The 20,338-nt window shown below is 46.4% G+C and overlaps 1 protein-coding gene across 3 annotated transcripts; it reads right to left on the bottom strand.

Moving 5' to 3' along the window:
* Positions 1–2,485: 2,485 nt before the first annotated feature.
* On the bottom strand, positions 2,486–20,283 carry MIGA2 (mitoguardin 2). 3 transcript variants are annotated; one of them, XM_075055294.1, is made up of 16 exons: positions 20,195–20,283; positions 18,529–18,771; positions 17,691–17,901; positions 16,620–16,732; positions 14,114–14,231; positions 13,680–13,819; positions 12,039–12,156; positions 11,751–11,851; positions 11,150–11,265; positions 10,626–10,698; positions 9,885–9,971; positions 9,320–9,418; positions 8,978–9,112; positions 8,156–8,209; positions 7,063–7,179; positions 2,486–6,427 (listed from the first exon to the last, which is right to left on the bottom strand). In XM_075055294.1, the coding sequence occupies exons 2-16, from the start codon at positions 18,622–18,624 to the stop codon at positions 6,227–6,229; spliced, it is 1,779 nt and encodes a 592-aa protein (XP_074911395.1). In that variant the 5' UTR covers positions 18,625–18,771; positions 20,195–20,283; the 3' UTR covers positions 2,486–6,226. The 3 variants fall into 3 exon arrangements, with proteins under 3 accessions (XP_074911395.1, XP_074911396.1, XP_074911397.1); XM_075055295.1 differs by having other exon boundaries at positions 12,039–12,153; XM_075055296.1 differs by having other exon boundaries at positions 17,691–17,886.
* Positions 20,284–20,338: the final 55 nt, after the last annotated feature.

Below are 20,338 nucleotides of genomic sequence, written 5' to 3'. Positions count from 1 at the left end.
CAGCTCTTAGCCAATCAGCTGCGGCGCTGGAGTGGTTGGCACGGGGGGCTGAGGAAGGGGCTTGTTGGCGACTTGGCGGTTAAAATGGCCTCCCCCTCCCGCCGCGGGCCTGGGGGGCCCCGGCTGGGACAGCCCTCGGGTGTCCCCCTTCGGAGCCGGGCTGGGCTGACGGGGAGCCGTGCCCACGGGAGGACTCCCCCTCACGACCTCCCTGCTGCCGCCCCAGCGTCTCACGGCCTCCTGCTGCGGGGCTTGTGTTCCCTGGCGCTGAGGGAAGGGTGCGGGGCCCGGAGAGGGACGGTGTGGGGCTGGCGTGCTGAGGAGCTGCTTCCTTCTGTGGCCCTGTTGTTAATGAATAAAAACCAAACCCTGCTTTTCTCACGTCACCCTTTTCAAGGGTGAAAAGGTGTGTGTTTAAAAAGGGAATCTTTTCATTTTATAAATGGTATTATTACAGATAGTACTACATAACAGGATTATTGCACTAGCCTAAGCATAACATCTCTACTTGCCCCTGCACAGGAGTGATTAGCTGACACGGCCTAAGCTCTGTTGAGAATGCCTTTTTTTTTTTTTTTTTGTTTAAAATAACACTAGGAGGAAGATGGATTTTGATAGCCACATCTCCTTTACAGGTCTGTAAAGTACAACCAGCTCCTGTGTGAACATGCACATGCTAAAACAAAGCGTGTTTTTGTTCCAGAATCTCAAGAGAAAGCAGGATGCTGATGCTCTGCATGTCCTTTAAAAGGTACTGCAAAGGCCAGGCAACACCTGGTCCAGGCAATACCTTTTCTTTTTTTCTTCCCACAAAATACCTTTTGCCACTGAAAACACCCACTTTTAAGACCAAACTGAAATGAATGTTCCCACGGGTGAGCCCAGAGAATAATACTTACATGGGGAGCCCGAGGAAAAAGCAGAACACAAACAGTGCAGCACTTCAAAAGTGAGATAAATGAGCAGCGTTACACAGAAAAGCTTGAAGGCAGCAGATACACCTTCAAACCAAACCATCAAAGTTAATTCAATTTTAAAAGATAAAACTGACAGAAAAATAAATATGCAAGAGCAGCACAGGAAGTGACAAACATAGCCAAAGGGTTGCCTTTAATTTTTATATGTCAGGAAAGCTCATGGACTAGGATTTCTATCCCTTAACACGTTCACTGTAAAGTAAGATTTCAGAACAGGGAGAACACCCCTTTTCCTGCAGTTGTAATATACCTGTTTTCAGATAGCAATTATGACTATGTCCAATTAATTTCAACAGCTCTTCAAAGCTGATACTTTTCCTGGCATTGCAAGAAGAAAAATAGTATTAAAGTCTTATTATTTTGAAAGAAAGAGCAAATATTTACTGCAGAAGTTCAGCTCTTTGCAGAAGACTGCTACAAGGTAGCATGAGTGATTTACTGCTTTCATTATTCAAGTTAAATAAATCTCCTCCTTTCTAAGCTATTGAATATAGAGTTATGCTGGCAGAGTGGATTACATTTGATCTATGTACCATGACAAGTACTGAAAATTGTGGGCTTCATTGCTATATTCACCCACTCCTTCCTGAACATAAGAAGAAAGTGTCAATACACAGAGCAGCCTTTGCTCTGTTCCTTCAGCATAAGAAAGCACAAAGCTGCTCTGGAGATGTAATGAGTATACAGTCTGACACCATGGAAACTAAGATAAACTCCGTTTAACTCTTTCAACTAACATTCAGGGTGTGGCATGAGACAAAAATTTTCCTATTCATGAACACTTTATTTGCATACATCGTAGTTCATGACAGGCTTGCATTAATGCTAACCGAGGCTTATTTTTTTTATTTTGAAGTGCACGGATGAAATCTTAACCAGTGTGGAAGTAAACAGCCTATCTGATTCAATCTGGTTTCTGTATCATTTGAAAATGAAAGTACTTAAACATACTGTAACTGCTTCAGAAGAGTGAGAAGATGAGTTTCCTGCATTGCTCAGCAGATGGGCATCTCTGATATCAACCCACAGTCTTTACTCTGGGTTTCTTTCACACAGTTTGGGAGGCTGATAATTATGCTACAAGAACTTGGACAATGTTTAAGAGATTCTGTTCCTTACTGGGATTTTTTTTATCACTTTATCATAGTCTGCTAACCTACCTACACCACACCCAAACACAAGCAAACCACCATGGAAAAAGAAAAATCCAAAAAATGAAACCCCACAGTTTTCAACCACTGCTCAAAGTACAATGCATTGTCTTGTTTATTTTATAGCCTGCTTAATTGAAGGACTTGTCTACAGTAGAACCAGGAAGACTCCCCATGCAAACAAAACCTTTAAGTTTACTTGCTGTAAGTTTAGCATTTTGACTCCACGAAGAAAGAGCCTTGTTTTATACCATCACTCTAGCACCAGAGGTGTCACCACAACTGTCACATAAATCAGAAACCAAAGACTGAGTTTCTAGCAAGTTTCACCAGGAAATTTAGAAACAAAAAACACAATCGTGAAGGAAAGTTTTATTTGATTTGTAATGCCCACATCCTAAGATTATAAGATTAAAGGTATTTAAAAAAAATTTAGCTGCAAAGAAAAAGAAAGAAGCAAAACAAGAACAGATTTTTACACCTTTAGGAAATCAAGAAAAAATAGGCACAAGTTTACATTCATTAGTTTCACATATGGCAGAGGAATGTTTTCATGAAGAGGGGTAAATAAAATCCTGCTTTCCCACCTCCTTGTATGAGACAGCACAAGTCATGCTTTTCAAAGCCACACTGATCTTGTAGATACAAGATAGATTTTTCCTCATTTTTTTGTATTAATGTATTTGTGCTTTAAAGATCATAAAGAGCATCCTAGAGCCATTTGGTGTAGTCTCTACGTACATACTAAAGTACTGAGTACGTACTTTAACCACTGGCGAAGCTTGTTACAACCTCCACATAAAAACTGAAAGTCATGCCTATTTGAAATTCTGTTTAAGCATCAGAAACTATGGAAGGATTTTATTTCATAGCTGCTAAGCCACTTTAAATCCCCATCAGTGTTAAAATCTTGCAAAATCAGCCCAGAATGATTTAACCCCTTGAGAATAAGGGTTTATTATAAAATAGGCAAATATCTTATCTCTAGAGATTCTACCTGAATATGTATCTCATCTGCTACTAATACTGAAGAATTTCCTTTGCTAAAACACAACATGCTGGGGAAAGAAGGATTTTCTAGTGATCTCTTACAAAGCCAGAGGGCGGGCAGGCAGTTGTTCCGTCATAACCTTTTACTCTACCCTGCAAAACAGACGAGTATGAGGTGGTTGCTATTTGGGCCAAGCCCTGCTCTGGATGGGATCAGTGGAAGCAGCCCGAGTTCCCGCTTGGGGTTGCATCCAAAGGAGCTGAACGCAGCAGGTCACTGACCACCACCCCTCAGGTCAGGGAGAGCTTCTTCCACAGGAACTGCTCCTCTGAACCCGCTGATCTGCAGTACCCTTCAGAGGCTGTGAACATCTTTCTTCTGCCTTTCCTCTCAAGCTACACTGGGATTGGGGAGGGAGAAAGAGCAGCAATGAAATAGCAGGGCAAGGGTGTAGAGAAGTTCAACATCCTCCCCAGTAAAGAGAAAATCAGTTTGTCTCAGCAGACATCCTCAGCTTGTGCAGGAGCAAGTTAGGGTTGGTGGGTGGAGGGGGAGAACTCAACGTTCAAGAAGCTGTGGACGTTCTCTAGGAAGATTCCTCTTTACCTTCACTGGGGGGGCAATGTACCCTATCTGCAATAAGGGCTAAGGAAAAGCATAAAGCTGTAATAAAACTGTCTTTCTTCCATTTGATTGATTATGAATTTACAATTTCTTAGCTTAAAAAGCTGCAGTGCAAGTTAGTGTTTGCTTCATGGGGACCCTGTTTCAGTATCTTCTCCCGCAAAGATGCAAAAAGACCAAAGTCAGCAGCCAGTGTTCTTGTCTGTACACAAAGCAGGCAGGCTGCCCCAAGCACTGAGGCCAAAATGCACTCAAAGTAGTAAATAAATACACATTAACACAATTCTAAAAATAAGAAATAAACAGCATTGATTGTTTAGAATTACAATCCATCTTATTACATTAATCTTCACATTTTAGCATCTTTTTAACCACTATACGAAGCTGCTGAATTTCTTCTAAACCAGCCATACAAGAGCACAAAGCACTATAAACATTATTTTTTTTTTGGCAAAGTAACTTGCTTTCAGAATATAATATACTTTTGAATCACAGTTTACATATAGCAGGTGTGTTGTGCTAATACAACATCCTCTCTTTCTTCTCTCACTGCATGGCTGCCAGGAGCAAGACACCTCAGAGAACTTTCCTAGTTTCAATTGCTGTCTCTTAAATCCTTCTCATAACAGTTTGTTTCATGCAGCCTCATTTGGGTCAGCTGCTCCTCACTTCTGCCTCAGCACTGTCTTGTTTATTGCATTAATCTGGTCTTCAGGATAAGCCACATCAGTCTGATGTGCTTACAGAGCAACAGATGTTACGTGCTCTACACTTACCCTCTTGCAAGCATCTCAGGAGCATTTATCTACTCCTTTTACATCCTCCTGTTTACTTTTTCCCTGCTTACTTCCTTCCTGCTTTTACCAGCAGAATCCATATTAGATATCTGCGGAGGAAGAACGACATTTGTATTCTCCAAGCCCATGCACTGACTTTCCACTCATATGGAAACTCCAGATTCTTACATATTTTTTTCCCCTTGCAAAAATACGGCTAGATAAGACTTATGCCTTTTACCTGAACAGACACAAGGGATAATTAATCGGTCTGGAGAAAAAACAGTGAAGCCTATGTTTTTGTTAAAGTCCTCATTTTCTCTTCCCTGAAGACCTCCTCATTCTGAGGCTGGGATTTGGAGCTCTATGTGGACTGAAACAGGAGAAACCATGAGCTGGACCCTCAACCTTCATCTGTGGCACTGCACTCACAGAGGACTCAACAAATCACTGCAAAACTCACACAAAATCCAGGACTGCCTCAAGTCCAGCACACTCCCCTGCTGCCATCCTATGCTAGTATCCAACTCAGCACATGTCCTAGAGCAGCCAGATTTCAAGTGCCAGCTGTGCAGTCAGGATCACATCATTTGAGAAAAGCCCATCCCAGCACTACAAGGTGTATGTATATACATATGCATTTGATCTATACCCAAAACTATGCTATGTTTCTTAGGACTGACAGATTATAAAGAGTCTTCCTCTCTAGCAGCTTGACCCCAGCTCTCCAGCTACCTGCACACATAACCCCTTTCATACATCACATCCAACATCTATACCTCTTACTACCTTGTGCATAATAGGAATAGGCATCACACTATACCAGTTCTCTCTGCTTGTGTACACCCCACACCTCCTACTGAGCAAAAACTGCTGCTGGCTCATTCTGAAATACAGCAAGGCACTTTGATGGATGTTAAAGACTTTGTGCATGCACAGGCAGGATGCAAATCCACCCCGTCCTCACACTAGCTTGCCTTAAGGGCAAACATAGACCTCAGCAATCTCCTAAGCAAGGATGACCACGGCACAGAGCCCGTCATCTGGCCTGCAAAGAGCAGCAACACAGAGGGAACAGAACAACTTCCTTAGAGTTTCAGACTGGTTACAAAAGTCTGCATTTTACTTCAGTGCTTTACAGAAGTATTTCTTCCTCCCTGGGAGAGAAATCTTTGCTAGTCACATTGCATGTGTTAAAACATGTAAGGTAAAAATCAGCAGTAATGTCTGTAGAAACACAGCAGAGAAGAACGATAATAAAAATCCCAAAGCAAACAAAGCCTCCTTGAGAAGCTAAGGGTCAAGTGGAGAATTTACCAATGATGTTCCCACTCCCACACACAATTGTAAACGTCAGGGATTATCTCCCAGAAAACGCACAGGCAAAACGGGTACATATGTTGCCCTATTCAAGAGAATTGGGCAAAAACCTGGGCCCAGGCAGTTCATGGTTTATATGACACATTAAAAATAATAATAATAAAAAGAACAGGAAGGTGGAACAAAGAAGAAATTCAAACCATAAGCTGGCAAGTGGTCCTGGATCCATCCCAGCAAACACTACTGGCTACAAAAAGCAGAAGGTCCCACCAGGTTGCTGTGTGTTGAGATAGTCTTGGTGCCACCAATGCACATTGCAGGTAGTTTTATCCATCTCTGGGAGGAAAAAGGTCCTTGTACAAAACTGTTTTCCTCCCCTGATTGACATCAGATGAGCTCCTTCAGTGGCTCATTTTCACCAGGAAGCATGCCATTCATCTCAGGGGAAGTCTCGGTGCCCAGATATCCCAAGAGGATCTCACTGCGCCGCCGCGAGAGCTGCAAAATATCTTCTGCCAGTGACTGCACTGTTGTGTATCTCACGTTGTCCAAATCAAACATGTCCTTCAGATATTGTACTATCTGGTGCTGCAAAGACAAAAGGAAGGTTTACAGTAAGGAGACCTCCTCCCACCTGCTGATACCAGCTGCCTGGACTGCAGCAAGCAGAGAACCCCATAAGGAATTTTGCATGTCTGCCATCCAAGCAAAGATCTGCTTCAGGCTGGGTATTACTTTTGTGGCTAGGCTAGATCCTCTCATGCCTCTGAAACAGGACAGCAGAGCTCCCGAAGTCAGGAAAGCAATGCTGATGTCCATGGCAATATCCATGCAAACATTCAATGAAGGCAACACAGCCTCTCATTATATTATCTACAAGAACAAGAGGATTTAGGCTTTAAGATCAAATACGTAACTTAAGATCCCATGAACTCTTAGACAAGATATTCTTTCAGTATATGCACCCATAATCTTTTCCAATACTGATGGTATAAACAGATCTTATCACACATTTTTGCTATCACCTATGGTAAATTGTGCTGGGAATTCTTATCAATCTGAATTCAGCAATCTGCATCCCAAAACCCAGTGATTTTTAGAAGGCTTTTGTACAGAGCCAAGTTTCTTAATGCCACATCAGTCACCAAAAGCACACATCTGCAGCTTTAAGGCAGAAGACAGCAGCAGTCCCACAGAGATTAGGTACAGAAAAGCCATCTTACCTTGAAGAAACTGCAGACTTCAGATAGTTGCTGCTTGGGCCCCAGAAAACCAAAGGCTAGAACAGGACTGACATGCTCCGATACGGAGTAGAAATGAGAGATAAAGCCATCTGGTACCTGCCATAGGGAAGGAAAGAATTGGTTGGTCTTGGTTCTCAGACAGAATTAGCAGCTGATTCCATATCAGCTACCAAATTCCCTGCCAGAAAGCACAGTGCTTTAGTAACTGAAGTTAAGAGCTACTTAAGAACATCTCTTCCTGCAGAATTACATTTATCTTTAGGATCCCTTGAAGGATGACTAGAGCTTTCTGTCTTCATGTTTCTGAACTACTATTTTGGGAGGAAAATAAATAGAAGAAAATGAAAGGCAACCATCAGGCAGCCTTTATAGACACTATTTATAATCTCTGGACCAAGCCAGGAAAGGGCATGCAAATATCCAAGACAGAGCTACTGCATGAGAGCACCAATACAGCTTCCAACACTCTCATTTATCTTTGTACCATCTCACAAAGCAAACCCAGTCATACCAGCTGGTTGTGGGATATGAGTTGAAAACTTGCCAGAGGCCACAGACCCCATGGCAGAACTGGGGTTATGAAGTTGCAGCTTCCTGTTCCCCAGGTCCAGTAACTCATCTGCTGTGATACTTTAGAAAGCCACAAATTTAAGGGAAGTGCATCAAGTAATAGCTAGTCAGCAATCAGTGCTGAGAAGCGGAGAAGCGCATGAGCCATTCATCGTGCTGCCAGCAGGGAAACTACAATTCAGGAGTAGTCCCTTGTTGTTTGGTGTCTGTGACCATTCCTACAGTATTGTGAGCTGGGAGAAGGAATACCTCTCCTTGACAGGCAACGTTGTCTTTTGAAACCTCACGTTAAGAAAAAGGGAGAATAAACTCAGATTGATTCAGTAAAACACTGGCATGGCACTGGAGCAATGACAGCAGGACCCCAGTGCTCTAAAGCATCACAAAAAATGATTCAGTTCAGTCTTATACCACTTAGATCTTGTATTTTGTCAAGATATAGGTGTTATCTTTTCAACTTCAAATACATTAGGTTCTCTCCCTTTTAATTAATTTTGCTTACCATCAGAAGCCTCCTTTTTGCTTTCAGAACTGACCAGCAGGCAGTTGCTAGAGCCTACAATTAATAGAGAGACACCATCAGTTACTGGGACTACTTTTAAAAAAAAAAAAAACAAAACAAAACCAAAACAAAAAAAAACAGTTTACCAACACATTGCCATCAAAATATCAAAGCAGTGGCCCTTTTGTGCCAACAACTCTAAAATTAGTAACAAAATCAAAATGAACTGAAAGTAGATTTAGCCACTCCAGATCCATTCCAGAAAAGCCGAAGTGTTTTTGAAGATTGCTAATATGATCTGACATAGTTGCCAAACACCCCAGAATGCAGACTGTAAGCAGACCGTTGTTAAAAGGTGCCTCCCAACCATCATCTTCTCAGTCTATGAAACTAATTGGTCTTAAATATGCAGCTGTGGGCCAGGACTAGAGGAAAGTGCTGCTATTTGAGCCTCAGTGTCTCCTGAGGTACCACCAGAATGAATAACCAGGCACAAAAAAACCACACACGTTTTTCCCTACATTTTGATCCTCTTATTCTCATTCATGAAAATATGCATTGTCATCTTTTAACATCTCCATGGCATCACTGATAAAGGCCGCTAGAGAAGTAAGTCTATTGGAGCCAACCAGATGCTTTCAAAATAAGGAAAGCTTTCCTGTACACAATTTACATGTACCAGAAGACTGTTGTTTAGAGCTTCAGGAAAGCACGGTATTTCTAAAGAGAAAACTCAGCTTAGCCAGGACAGCTGAGGTTTTACTCTCCTAGCCTTGGCACTGCGATCTCACGCTCAGCACATGGACTCCCTATTTAACGCACTGTCTCCTTGAAGCTGTCGGACAGCCAGCGGTTGCGCAGCACAGCCAGCACGGAGGAGGGTGGGTTCTCCAGATCCTCAAAAGCATCCATGAGGATGAAGTCCAGCACAATATCAAAGAAACTCATGCACACCACCTGTCAGAGAGCAGAACAGTCTGTAAAGGGAACAGGTTTAAAAGAAGAGACAGACTTTACTCTTGGTTTGAAGCAACAAAATGCAATGAGCTGAAATACACAATGTAATCATATTTCAGCAGCAGTTCTTTCACTCCCGGGGGGTTCCTACACATCCATTATCTTCCAACTCATCTGCAACTTTGTAGAGATAACGTCTTTACCAACCCCTCTTCCCTCCAGCTCCTGCTGAGTGGTCGGCCAGGTCTCTTGCTTCAGTGCATAATGCAGCATCTCCTCATAGCTTTCCAGAAAAGCTTTGGGATTCTGGGAGAATAGAGAAACAAAACACTTAGAAGGTACAACAGCTGTGGACACATTTCACCGAAGTTTGACTACTCTATTTCGAGCTAACATCAACACATGTGGGCGAAGTTTTTTAGCCAAAACACCTTTTGTGCAGAAAGAGAGAATTTATTTCTGGGAGGCATGGATGGCCCCCGGCTCAGCTATGACTCAAAGCACCTATGTTGCTCCACTTTCTTTAAGGAAGTAGCTAGGACATCTGTATGCAAACTGAGCCACTAAGGGACTAACACCGTGAAAGCAATGATCTCCCTGTTCAGGGCATGACCAGTGACTAAGCCAGTGATTTGAGAACTGGTACGTCGTAGTAACCAGCATACAGATGAAGTTTTCTTCTTTCAACACACTGGACAAGTTCTGGGTGGGAATGGAGGAACAAGTGTCCCTGTGCTCAAGACACAGCTGAGTCATTACACAAACTTCATACCTTTTCAGCTTTTGACATCAGTCCTATCACCATTTGCTTCCCAACCTCCCCAAAAAACAGCTGATTGCTTTCATCCTTCAGCAGCTCCTGCAAAGGGAACACAAGAATTCTCCTGTGAGTGCCTACGCCCACATGAATTCTGAGTTGGGAGAAAAAAAGGACAGGACACAAAGCAGTGCAATGCTGCATACACCAGTATCATTAACCTTTATTAAGCTGGAGTCTAGAAATCAAAACTGCTCTCTCCAGGAAGTGAGTTTAAAATTAGGCTGGAACACTGGAAGCGGCAAGAATGGAGGCACAGGAGCCACAGGGTGGCAGTGGGGCCAGGGCACAAAAGCTGCTGTTCAGGCTCTAGACACACATTGCCAGAAGAGGACTGCGGCAAGGAGAAGGAAACCTTGTTCCCCCCACCTCAGAGGTTTGACTCCAGCCCAGTGAAAAGCTCTTAAGTGGGAGTATCAGCTTCTGGGCAACTTTGAAATTCCCAAACTTTAAATTCCCAGAACTAAACCAGCATCAGTGGCCATGTAACCACTGCTCAAGCTGGGCACAGGGACCAGGGGATCCTCTCCCTCTCCAAATCAAACTGATCAGGATGGGATTAGAGCATTACACCAGGGGAGCTTGAGCTGCTGCTGCTTCTGCTTTTACTTGCTCTAGAGAGGCAAAGAGATCACCCCTGTGCTGACAGAGGAGAACGTGGAGAACAGGAACCCAGGAGCCTTGAGCTGTTCTCACCTGGAAGGCCTGCCTGACACAATGCAGCTTTGCAAGGAAATCCTGGTCGCTGTAGCAGCCAAGGAGCTCTGTCCTAGAGGGAAAGGGGAAGGACTGCATAAATTTCAGCTCTCCTGATGTCTGTGTTCCTAACAACTATGCTCCCCCCCCCCCCAAAAAAAAAAAAAACACCACACTTTCTCCTAGGCACAGACTGGGAATTAACAACTGCATTCCCTTTGCACAGCTCTCTGGGGGCCAGAGCATCTCCGCAAAGGCTGTTGCAGCGCAGGACTATGCCAGCCAGCCACACAGAACAGGTACATTTCTCTTTACTAATTTCCTGGAACAACTACCCTTTCCTAATATGTGTCCTAAAATCTGGTGCTAGTTCCCTGAGAAGTCCGAAACAGCAGGAAGGATGCTAAAAGTTTCCGTCCCCAAAGGGTTATTCTGGTTATAGGGCTGCTCAAAGGCAAATAACATGTTCACACTGCTCAAAGGAGCCTCGACACAAGGATCCACAACTCCAGCTGGCACTTCACCTCAGTGTCCGGCATGCAACTTTCCCTTCTTTCACTAACTGCAGAGCTTCTTCATATGCCGCCACTGGCTTAGAGAGGTGGAACGGTATTTCCTCAAAGTGGAGAGAGTCAAAGAGCTGTAGGGGTGGCAAGAGGCATGGGAGGAACAAAATGATCTTGTTAAATATTTGTAAATACTCAGAGACTGCACACAAGCAAGATGTGCCTTCTTCAGCTAGCAAACTTTTGTCAGTGCCAATTATTTCATGCAAAGATGTTTCTTTTCCCACCAGTTTCAAAGCTGTCTCAGCTCTGACACAGCTCAATATCCCCTAAAACTTACACAACCAAGCCACATTACATTAGATTTACAGTACTCTCCTATCTGTTATGGCATGTTTTCTACAGTAGATAGGAAGATGACATGGAAATGCTGGTTGGAAAGGGCTGCACTATGTCCCTAATTAAAAACCTTTTCCTAACATCCATCATGAACTTCCCAGCTTGGGGCTGTTGCTCCATGTTTTATCATCTTCCTCTACCAAGATGGGTTTATCTCCACTGCCTTTGTGGCTCCCCTCCAAGCAGCTGGACTGTGACAAACAGCTGAAACTTAAGTCACCTCTGCTGCAGAGAAGAAGGAGTCCTCGGAAACTGAGCTATCTTCATCATCCGTCCGAAGCCGCAATGACCCATCCGTCAATGGAAGCATTAAAGTCTTCTCTGGAGGAAAGGAAGAAGCTGCATGTATTGGAGTTTATGGACTACCATTCCTCTTAGCTCCTGCGCTCTCTCTCTCCCACCCCCACAAACAGCACTTTGTCACTACTTCATTGCCTGGCTTACAGAAAAGACATAAAACCAGACAGGAAACTGGCATTTTAATATATTTCTAACCCAGCTTCCATACCCAGATCCAGCAGCATGCTGTCTGATGGAAGTGAAGACCCAAACTCTTCCTGGAGGTGGTAGGCTCGGTGCAAGAGGGACTCCAGCTTCTCAGCGAACTCCCTTTTCTGGGACTCCTCCTTGAACATACATAAATGGCACCCTTAGTTAGCCAGCTGGGCAAAGACAGATTGACAGCACAAATATGGAAGGAAATTTTCAGTAAAATGGGATTTACAGTTTGCAGATTAAATGATGATAAGAGAGAGAGAGAGAGAGGACTCATTAATCCTACAATGCAGCTAATAATGTGAGGGAAGGGAAGCTTCTACACAGCCTATTCAAACCCTCTGGCTTTTTAGCTTCACAATTTTGGTTTCCTGATAAAAAAAGGAGGAAAGAACTTAAGAACTTTAACCTGCCATCCAGAAAAACAGGTATTTTAATGAGTTACAGATCACTTAATTCTCCTGACTTGTGACTTCAGCCTAATTTCAAGAGGGAATCACATCAGAAAATCTGTGCTGAATACAACAGAGTATCCAGAACTGGATAACAGAGTAAGAGTCCTTGGATTAAGGGGCTGGGCATAAGCAAAGTTTGCTGTAAGCAGCACAGTAGGACAGAAAAAAAAAAAAAGGAGAAAAATAAGACTTACACAGCATCTTGCCTTCATGCCCCTGTGTCTGCATGAGTATCTCACCCAGAAGACAGAAGCATTAACAAGAAGCATGAAATCTCTTTTGATAATGAATCAACTGTTTTTAAGTTAGTTTTAGAAATACTATATGACTGTTCAAGGAGAGACAACAAGAGAATCCAGATTTGACTTGGATAAATATTATCGACCACAAAAGACAAATATCCCACATAGTTAGTATACTAGACCCTGTTTATAAGAGGCGGGAACACTTTTTGCCAGCGAGAACTCCTGGAGAGTTGGGAGTTTAGCTCTTTTCACAGTCCTGGGCTACAGCTGCTCTCTTTAGCTTCGTGGTTGTCACTGAGCCATTCTAGTTTGAATCTCCTTATCAGAGGCCTTCCCTGCATAGTCCTCAAGTCCAAGACAACAAGGCGTTGTACAAAAATACTTGTTTCTGTAGCCGTAGGCAGAATGAGTTACTCATCTCCCTGACCCACTTGCTCAGTCAGCAGGGGCATACTTAGCTCCTGCCGAGTTCCCACTTTGCTTTACTCATTAATACACACAGGCAGCTGGCCTCTGCTTCTCCACCCAGCTTCCTAGGAAGTGATCATGACCATCAAGATCTCCATTTTCAAACATGTTAAAAAGTTACAGACACAACACTGCCAGGCAAAAAGCTATTTCTTTCTCTCCGGTGCTGTATGTGTTACAGCCTTTTCCTACCGCAGCCTCTGCTGCTGGAGGACTTGCATGACAGTGACTGACATGATGCTGGAAGGTGGGTAGAAAAGCTGGGGAATGAGGGGGCGAGACTTATTAAAAAGAAAAAGGAATTAAAAACACCCACTCACATTGCATAAGGAAGCCGCAGATATAGACAGCTCTTAAACAGAGTCTGGCCCAACTCTGCCCTTAATTTGCTCTTCTTTTAACCTCCTAATTACTGCTTCCCACACCCAGACTGGTCTTTCAGCATGTTCCTCAGCTGACAAATGCAAGGCGAAAGTGGGGACCTACCTCTGGGATGTTCTCAGACATGCCCTCTTGCTGTTTCTTGCTGTCCCAGGGCACGGGAGTGCTGGTACTCACACTGTCCCTCTGCCTGATGGTCAGTGCCTGCTCCCACTTCTGCAGGGCCTCCTCAAACAGCTCCATGCCTGGCAATACAACCAAATACAAGCTGTGAGAGTCCCAGGCCACTTAGGAACAAAGCAATACAGCACGAGTCTTTGCTCACTCAGACAATCCAGCGAAGATGGAAGCCTCTCCCCAGCTCATAAGAAAGAATAAATATATTCTATTTCTTTCCCTTTTAAATATGGTTTAATTTGGATTAGAAGTTAAGGAGAACATCCCTAAACTGGTTAAAACATCAGCTGTGTTACTTCCAAAATACTGTTCTCCAGGGATAAACAACCTCCGCAGGGCGATGTCACCCTTGGCTTGTTTACCTTGAATGTAGAGGCTTTCTGCACTGGAATCACCAATGGCTCCAGCATCTCCCATTGCCTGGGCCTCCCACATCCCTGCTGATGCTGGTGTTGGACTTGAAGAGTTGACTACTACCATCTGCAGGAAGGGAGCAGAGAGCAGCAAATGCCTTTTGAATTCTCTCCAAGGGTAGCAATGTTAAGACCACACAAACACCACCATCAGTTAAATTTCAACGATAAGCCATTTCCCTTCCCCATGTTTGCCCTTGTGTTTCCCCATATCAGTACTCCCTTGCCTGGGAAGGGGAAGGTGTCAAGGGTCACCAGCCCCCTCCCACTTGGGTTCACACTATGCTGTCAACTGCCAAGAGCCCCATGAGAGGGGAGACAAGGTGAGAAGTCCTCCCCTTCTCCACCCAGCACCACAGCGGTGTCTTTGACAGCACATAAAGTTGTGGGGAAATACCTTCCCAACCAATTTACACTGAAGTCTCATTAGGAAATGGTGAGCTGTACAATGATGAGCACTAGCAGGAGAGCACTGATGGAGGCGACAACCTGAGAAAGCTCCAAAGCCGTTGCTACAAAGGCACAAGGATTTTGATAGAAAGTTCCTATCAATCCCAGCTGCCTGTGCAAAAAACACTGGAAGTGGGGGGAAGTGACCACAGTCCAAACAAAGCAACAGATTACCAGCAAAAATGCAGCTCAGGACTTTGGCCAAGGGGATCCTCGCTCTTTTCTTTGTAAACAAACCTCCTGGGAGGGCTGAGCACTAAGGTCCACAGAGCAAATTGTCAGCTTTCTCCAATTTCACACTAGCGCATAAATGTCTTTTAAAGTCTGACTCAGTACAGTGCTGGGTTCAAACACTATCAGTGACCAGTGTTTTCATGTGGCTTAGAGAAAGAAGTCCAAATGTGAGCCTGATACTAGAAAAAAGCTACAATAATCGTCTGACAGATTAATTCTTGCCCTGGCTCCATTGGTTAATCTCTGCAGAGTATTAACAAGTAACCTTGAGATCCAGAACTGCAAATCATCAGTTCACTGCTGCTGACTTATTTACTAGATGGCAAAGACGACCCCCAGGAAGCAGATGAGAGAGCAGGCAGAAACTGCAGCTGTGTGAAGGATGAGCTGTTTTTCCATCAAGTAACATGAAAGCAATGAGTACAGTGTCACAGATGCTCAGCTCCCACACAATGAAGGGGGTACGGGAACAGATCCCTCTCCATGTGGATATCCCCACCCATGCACCAGCAGTGGAAAAAGGAATTTGCATAGTTTTTTATCTAAAGAGAAACAGACTTCAATGATACAAAACCCGGACGGCATCTGTGGGAAGGGAGAAGCCACAGGGGAATTAAATGGACGTCCCTGCAGGGGTAGGGAGGCCGGAGCTGGACACAGCTTGGTCCTCACTGACACATCCCATCATATCCCAGTTACCCCAGGGGAATATGGGTGCAGGGCTGCACGCCCAGCACCGTGCCAGCACTGCCGCCTGCTGGAGACACACTTTGGCCAGCACAGATTTTTGGCAACTTTCTGGTACTTTAAGCATACAGGACAAGCTAAAATACAGCAATGCCTGCACATACTGTAGGGTTCTGCTAGCCAACAGCTCCCTTCGAAGGGGTGATTTTTCCCTCTCTTGCCCCAGTATTGCTAATCAGCCACGGAGCCCAACTGGCTGATGCCGAGGGGGTGTTTCGCAGTAAGTTGCAGTGCACAAAACTGCAGAGGTTGCTTGTGCCACCTGCTGCTCCAACAGCAGTACACAGGGCTTTGAGCAAGGGGGATGTAAAACAGGTCTTGAAGCCACAAATGCTCCCCAATCCTTCTGTGTTTGGACTGACAAGAGGTGGATATAAGCAGTGATGACTTCTGCTGCCTGGTCAAGCCTGAATTACCTGTATTTATAGGCTGCTTTTGGCTTTGGAGGAAATAGAACGACTAGGCTGTGTTTTCAACCTGCACTGCTTCCTGAACAGAGCTATTGGATTTTGGTAGTTAACTTGGCTTTACCAACCAAGCAACCTGTGAGCAGCCCCAGCACAGGAGGGCTGTGCCGGCACAGGGGCTGCTGGGCCACCTAAGCCCCCACCACAGAGGGAAGCAAACAAGCTCCCCATTGCTGTGAGACCCAGCAACAACCCAGCCTCGCTCCTTGAGGGGTCACAGAAAGCCCCAACGAATCCCAGCCATGTCCCACACACAAGACCTTCCTGCAAGCCCCTGTTGACCAAAGAAGTGGGATGTACCCTGGGGCTCTTGGCCACAGGATAATGCTGCTCTAATTTCATGCAGGCAGCTCCAGACCATCAATTTGAGGTTAATATCAGAACCCACCCTATAATTGTGCCATAACCTGTTTTGCTCCAAAAACTTTGGCATTATCCATTGGCCAGCACAAGCCCAAGGACTTTGTGATCTTGTTCCAGGTAGGCGCACTTGCACAGGTAGGCGAGCTTGCATCTCCCAGCCCTGCTTCTCCCAGCCCAGCTGAGAAGGTCCTTACCGAGGTGAGGCTGTGGGAGGAACTGGAATGTTTGCTGGGCTCGATGGAGGAAATCCCACTGAGTGTGTCATTGCTCTTGCTGCCAGGACTCTGGACTCTCTTGCTGGAGTATCCTACAGTTGGGAAGGTCACACAAAAACAAGATTTTAGGCCAGGTCAACTGCAGCTGTGAACAGGGAGGGGAACATTGCCCTGTCAAGTGTGACTGTGGATGGGCAAAGCAGTATCCAATACCTAGAAATGAGTCACAGGTCTCCTGTATGCTCTATTTTGCTCCAAGAGACTAAAAAAGCTGGTATCAGTGGGGATCTGAGGCTCAGGAATGAGTATTTATTTACCACTTATGGATGGCAGGAGGCAAGCACAAGTGGAGAGCATCAAGGAAGAACCCCTCCAGCTTCCCTCAGGCCAGGCAGAGCATGGACATTGCTCCCTTAGTTATTATTAAAAATGCTTAAAGGTTTTCATATGTTTCATAAAACAAATGTTTAATCCCTAAAGTGCTTTGCTGAGGACCTGGGTGAGCCTTACCCCAAAAATCAATAGAATCAGGTGAAGAAGCTGCCCAAGGTCCGGGAGCTGCCACAGAGCTGGACAGACACTCCTGACTCCCCAGCCTGGCCCAAGCCACCCTCCCCTCCGGCGCCCAACCTCACTGACACGGCTGCACGTGGGACTCCTGGGTCAGACGTCATATTGGCATCACCAAGATCAATATGCAAACCAGGTCACCGTGTACTCGCATGCCATTATTATCGGGGGAAGCATGGTGTAACAGGTCCACGGTCTTCCCGTAGGAAGGGGGACGGGAACTGCAAACCTTGGTGAAAACCTCAGTGACACTTTTTTCTTGCAAGGGCTTTGAGCTCAGGGTCTCTCCCTTTCCTCCACTAACCCTGCATGCATGGCACTGTGCTTCAGGCTTCTAATTTCATTCTGCATCAATGCACTACACAAATGGCTTTGCTTTCCTCTCCTCCCAGCTGTCAGGAACTTCCCATCACTCCCTGTACACCCTCTTTACTCCCTCACGAAAGGCTTTTGGAGATTTTCCCTTTCTGCAAGGCCAACCTTTCTTCACGGAGGAGACCCTTCTGGTTGGCAAGATGGGCACTGTGATCCCTCCAGGCTTAAAGCCGCACTTCTCTGGAGCAATCTGCTTCTTTCGACGACGACGACGCTTCAGCTGATGAGCTGCAAGAGCCAACGCAACTGTCCCAAGAGCTGTAGCAAACAGCACCTTACGAAGGCCTGGAGAGAGCCGCAGCTGAGAGAAGACAGACTTTAAACACAAAAGATATGAAAGAGCAACAATGAAAAACCAATTCCACCACCCTTTTTTTTTTTTTTTTAAAAAAGCAGTCAAACATAAGACACCTTGACATTCCCCCTCCCACCCACAAAACACAGCCCCTGCTACACAACTAAGACTTAGCAACAGAGAAACTGCAGAGCATCATTTTGGCAGAAGCTAGAGAACCTGGTCTCAATTGTCATTACCAAAACACACTGCAAAATTTGCACACAGCTTGTAACAGATGCAATCCAGGCTACCCAAATTCAGCTGTGAAACCCTGGTAGCTGAGCTTTATTGCACTACTACAGGTGAGAAATGTATTACTCTTCTTTAAAACAAAAGTCTTTAAGTGTCTTTGACAACGAGGAAGCTTGAAGCTGGGCGTTTCTCCCAGGAAGAGATGTGGGAAGCCCTTCTCTCCCCTGTCCAAGCCCACCCTGAGCAGCTCTCTCCCACCACCCCAAACTGTTCATGCAAATCTTACAAACCCTCAAACTGCCTAGGTCCCCCAGCATCACCCTGTCATGCCTCTGTCCCTCACAACTAACACAGACAAAGCCCAAAGAGAAAACCCAAGGAATGCAACGGAAAAGCTTTTCCCACTTGTTGTACCTGTCCGAACGTTGTATAAACAAACACGGGGATCTCTGCCACGGTCATTGCCAGGGCCTGGATAATGGACATTCCCTCTGTCCTTCTAAATGCCATCTCTGCTCGAGGATCTCAGCACCTCCAGGAGTCACAAAGGGGAAGGGCACTTGTGGATGCTGCGTGAGCTGCTCACAAAGAAATCCAACTTTTCTCTGATATCTGGCTCAGAGTCCTGGGGTCAGCCTTCATCCAGCAATCCTCCTCCTGCAGAAAGAGGAGAAAAATCAAGTGAGTGAAGGGAACACATGACCTGCACCTCCTCATACCGCACTCCACAAACCACACACCGGGTCATTGGAGCAGCAATGCCGCTAGAGCCAAGGAGATCTAAAGCATCTTCTCACCAACAGCAGCATTTTTTTTTGCTTGTCCTACTAACCACAGGGGCAGATTCCCAAACTGCTCTACAGCAGCAGCATCCCTGGACTCCACAGCTGCCAGAGACCTCTACATACACTAAAATTGGCTGCACATGGTTGGGATTTTGTTTGCAGTCCCCACATAAAAAGGTTTCAATGCTGCTTGAGTTTACTCAGAGCTTTCCTGGCCATGCTGGGAGCTGGGGAGGAGGGACGTGCTTCACGTCAAGGACAGAGCTACAGAACGACGTACTGAAACTGGCGGGTGGTTGGTCTTTTAAACACCACAAAGTTATAAACCCTTTGGCCCTGCTCTCTGCCAGGCCAGCCTTTGCAGCAAGCCAGCTTCACTGCAGCGAGGAGATGCTGCTCTCACCCCGCGTGTGGCCATGCTCCAGCCACACAAGGCTCTGGCATCTCCCCACACCAACACGCTAAATCCACCCCGGGTGTTACAGCTGCGTGACAACCCCCCATTCCTGCCTGACCCCACGGCTGACAACAACCTCACACCCCACGGCCCATGGGTTGGCGTAACCCCATCTAGGAGCCGCGTTTGGAATGGTCTCGAGGTGGCAGGATCCCGCAGGGACCAGACACGGACAACGGACTCTCCCCACAAGGTTAAACGCAATGTTTTGGCCAGAACGGAGATGAGGAGAGCAAAGTGCAAGAGATTTTGGGCACAGAAAACAGCCTGGGGGTTACAACGCTTGGCTGGGGAGCACACGCAGCAAGGCACCAGTGAAACCCTTCTGTCCAGGGCATCTCCCCACAGCCCTGCGTGCCCTGGACTCTCAGGGCGAAGCAGTGATGGGACCCCAGGGCGCTGCGGGTGTTAAACCCACCGGCCATGCAGGGAGCTCCCCACGGGACACCCCGTACCAGCACTGCAGCAAGCTGGGGCCCTGCAAACAGGGTTCCCGGGCCCTTTGTCCCCCTGGAGCATCCCCACACCCCCTGCATCCCTGGGCACCCCCCATAACTCTGCGCCCTGAGGTCCCTCAGGCCCCTCGCACCCCTAGAGCATCCCCCGGGCCCCCTGCACTCATGCACCCCGGGGCACCACCCGCACCCCAGGCATCCCTAAACCTCCCGCACGCGTGCATCCCGGGGGGGTCCCGTACCCTCTGCACCCCGGTGAGTCCCCCCCGCCCCCAGGCCCGGTTCTATCCGGGGGTCCCCGTCTCCGCTCCCCCCCCCTCCCCAGCGATGGTGCGGCCCGCCGAGCCCGGCCCCCGCGAGGGAACGCGGGCGGCACCACTCACCGTGGCGGGGGGTGCGCGCGGCCCCGCTCGGCGCCCTCTCCCCCCGCCGCGCGCCATGGCCGCGGAAGGGCAGCGTCTCCTTCCCCCGCGCCGCAGCCTACCCTGGGCGGGGGCGGGGCCGACGGCGGCAGTGCAGAACCACCG

The sequence above is a fragment of the Buteo buteo genome, chromosome 23 (assembly GCF_964188355.1).
Source record: "Buteo buteo chromosome 23, bButBut1.hap1.1, whole genome shotgun sequence".
In the NCBI taxonomy this organism is placed as follows: Eukaryota; Metazoa; Chordata; class Aves; order Accipitriformes; family Accipitridae; genus Buteo; species Buteo buteo.
Note: the sequence above shows the minus strand (reverse complement) of the source record. Positions and strands in the feature narration are given on the sequence as shown.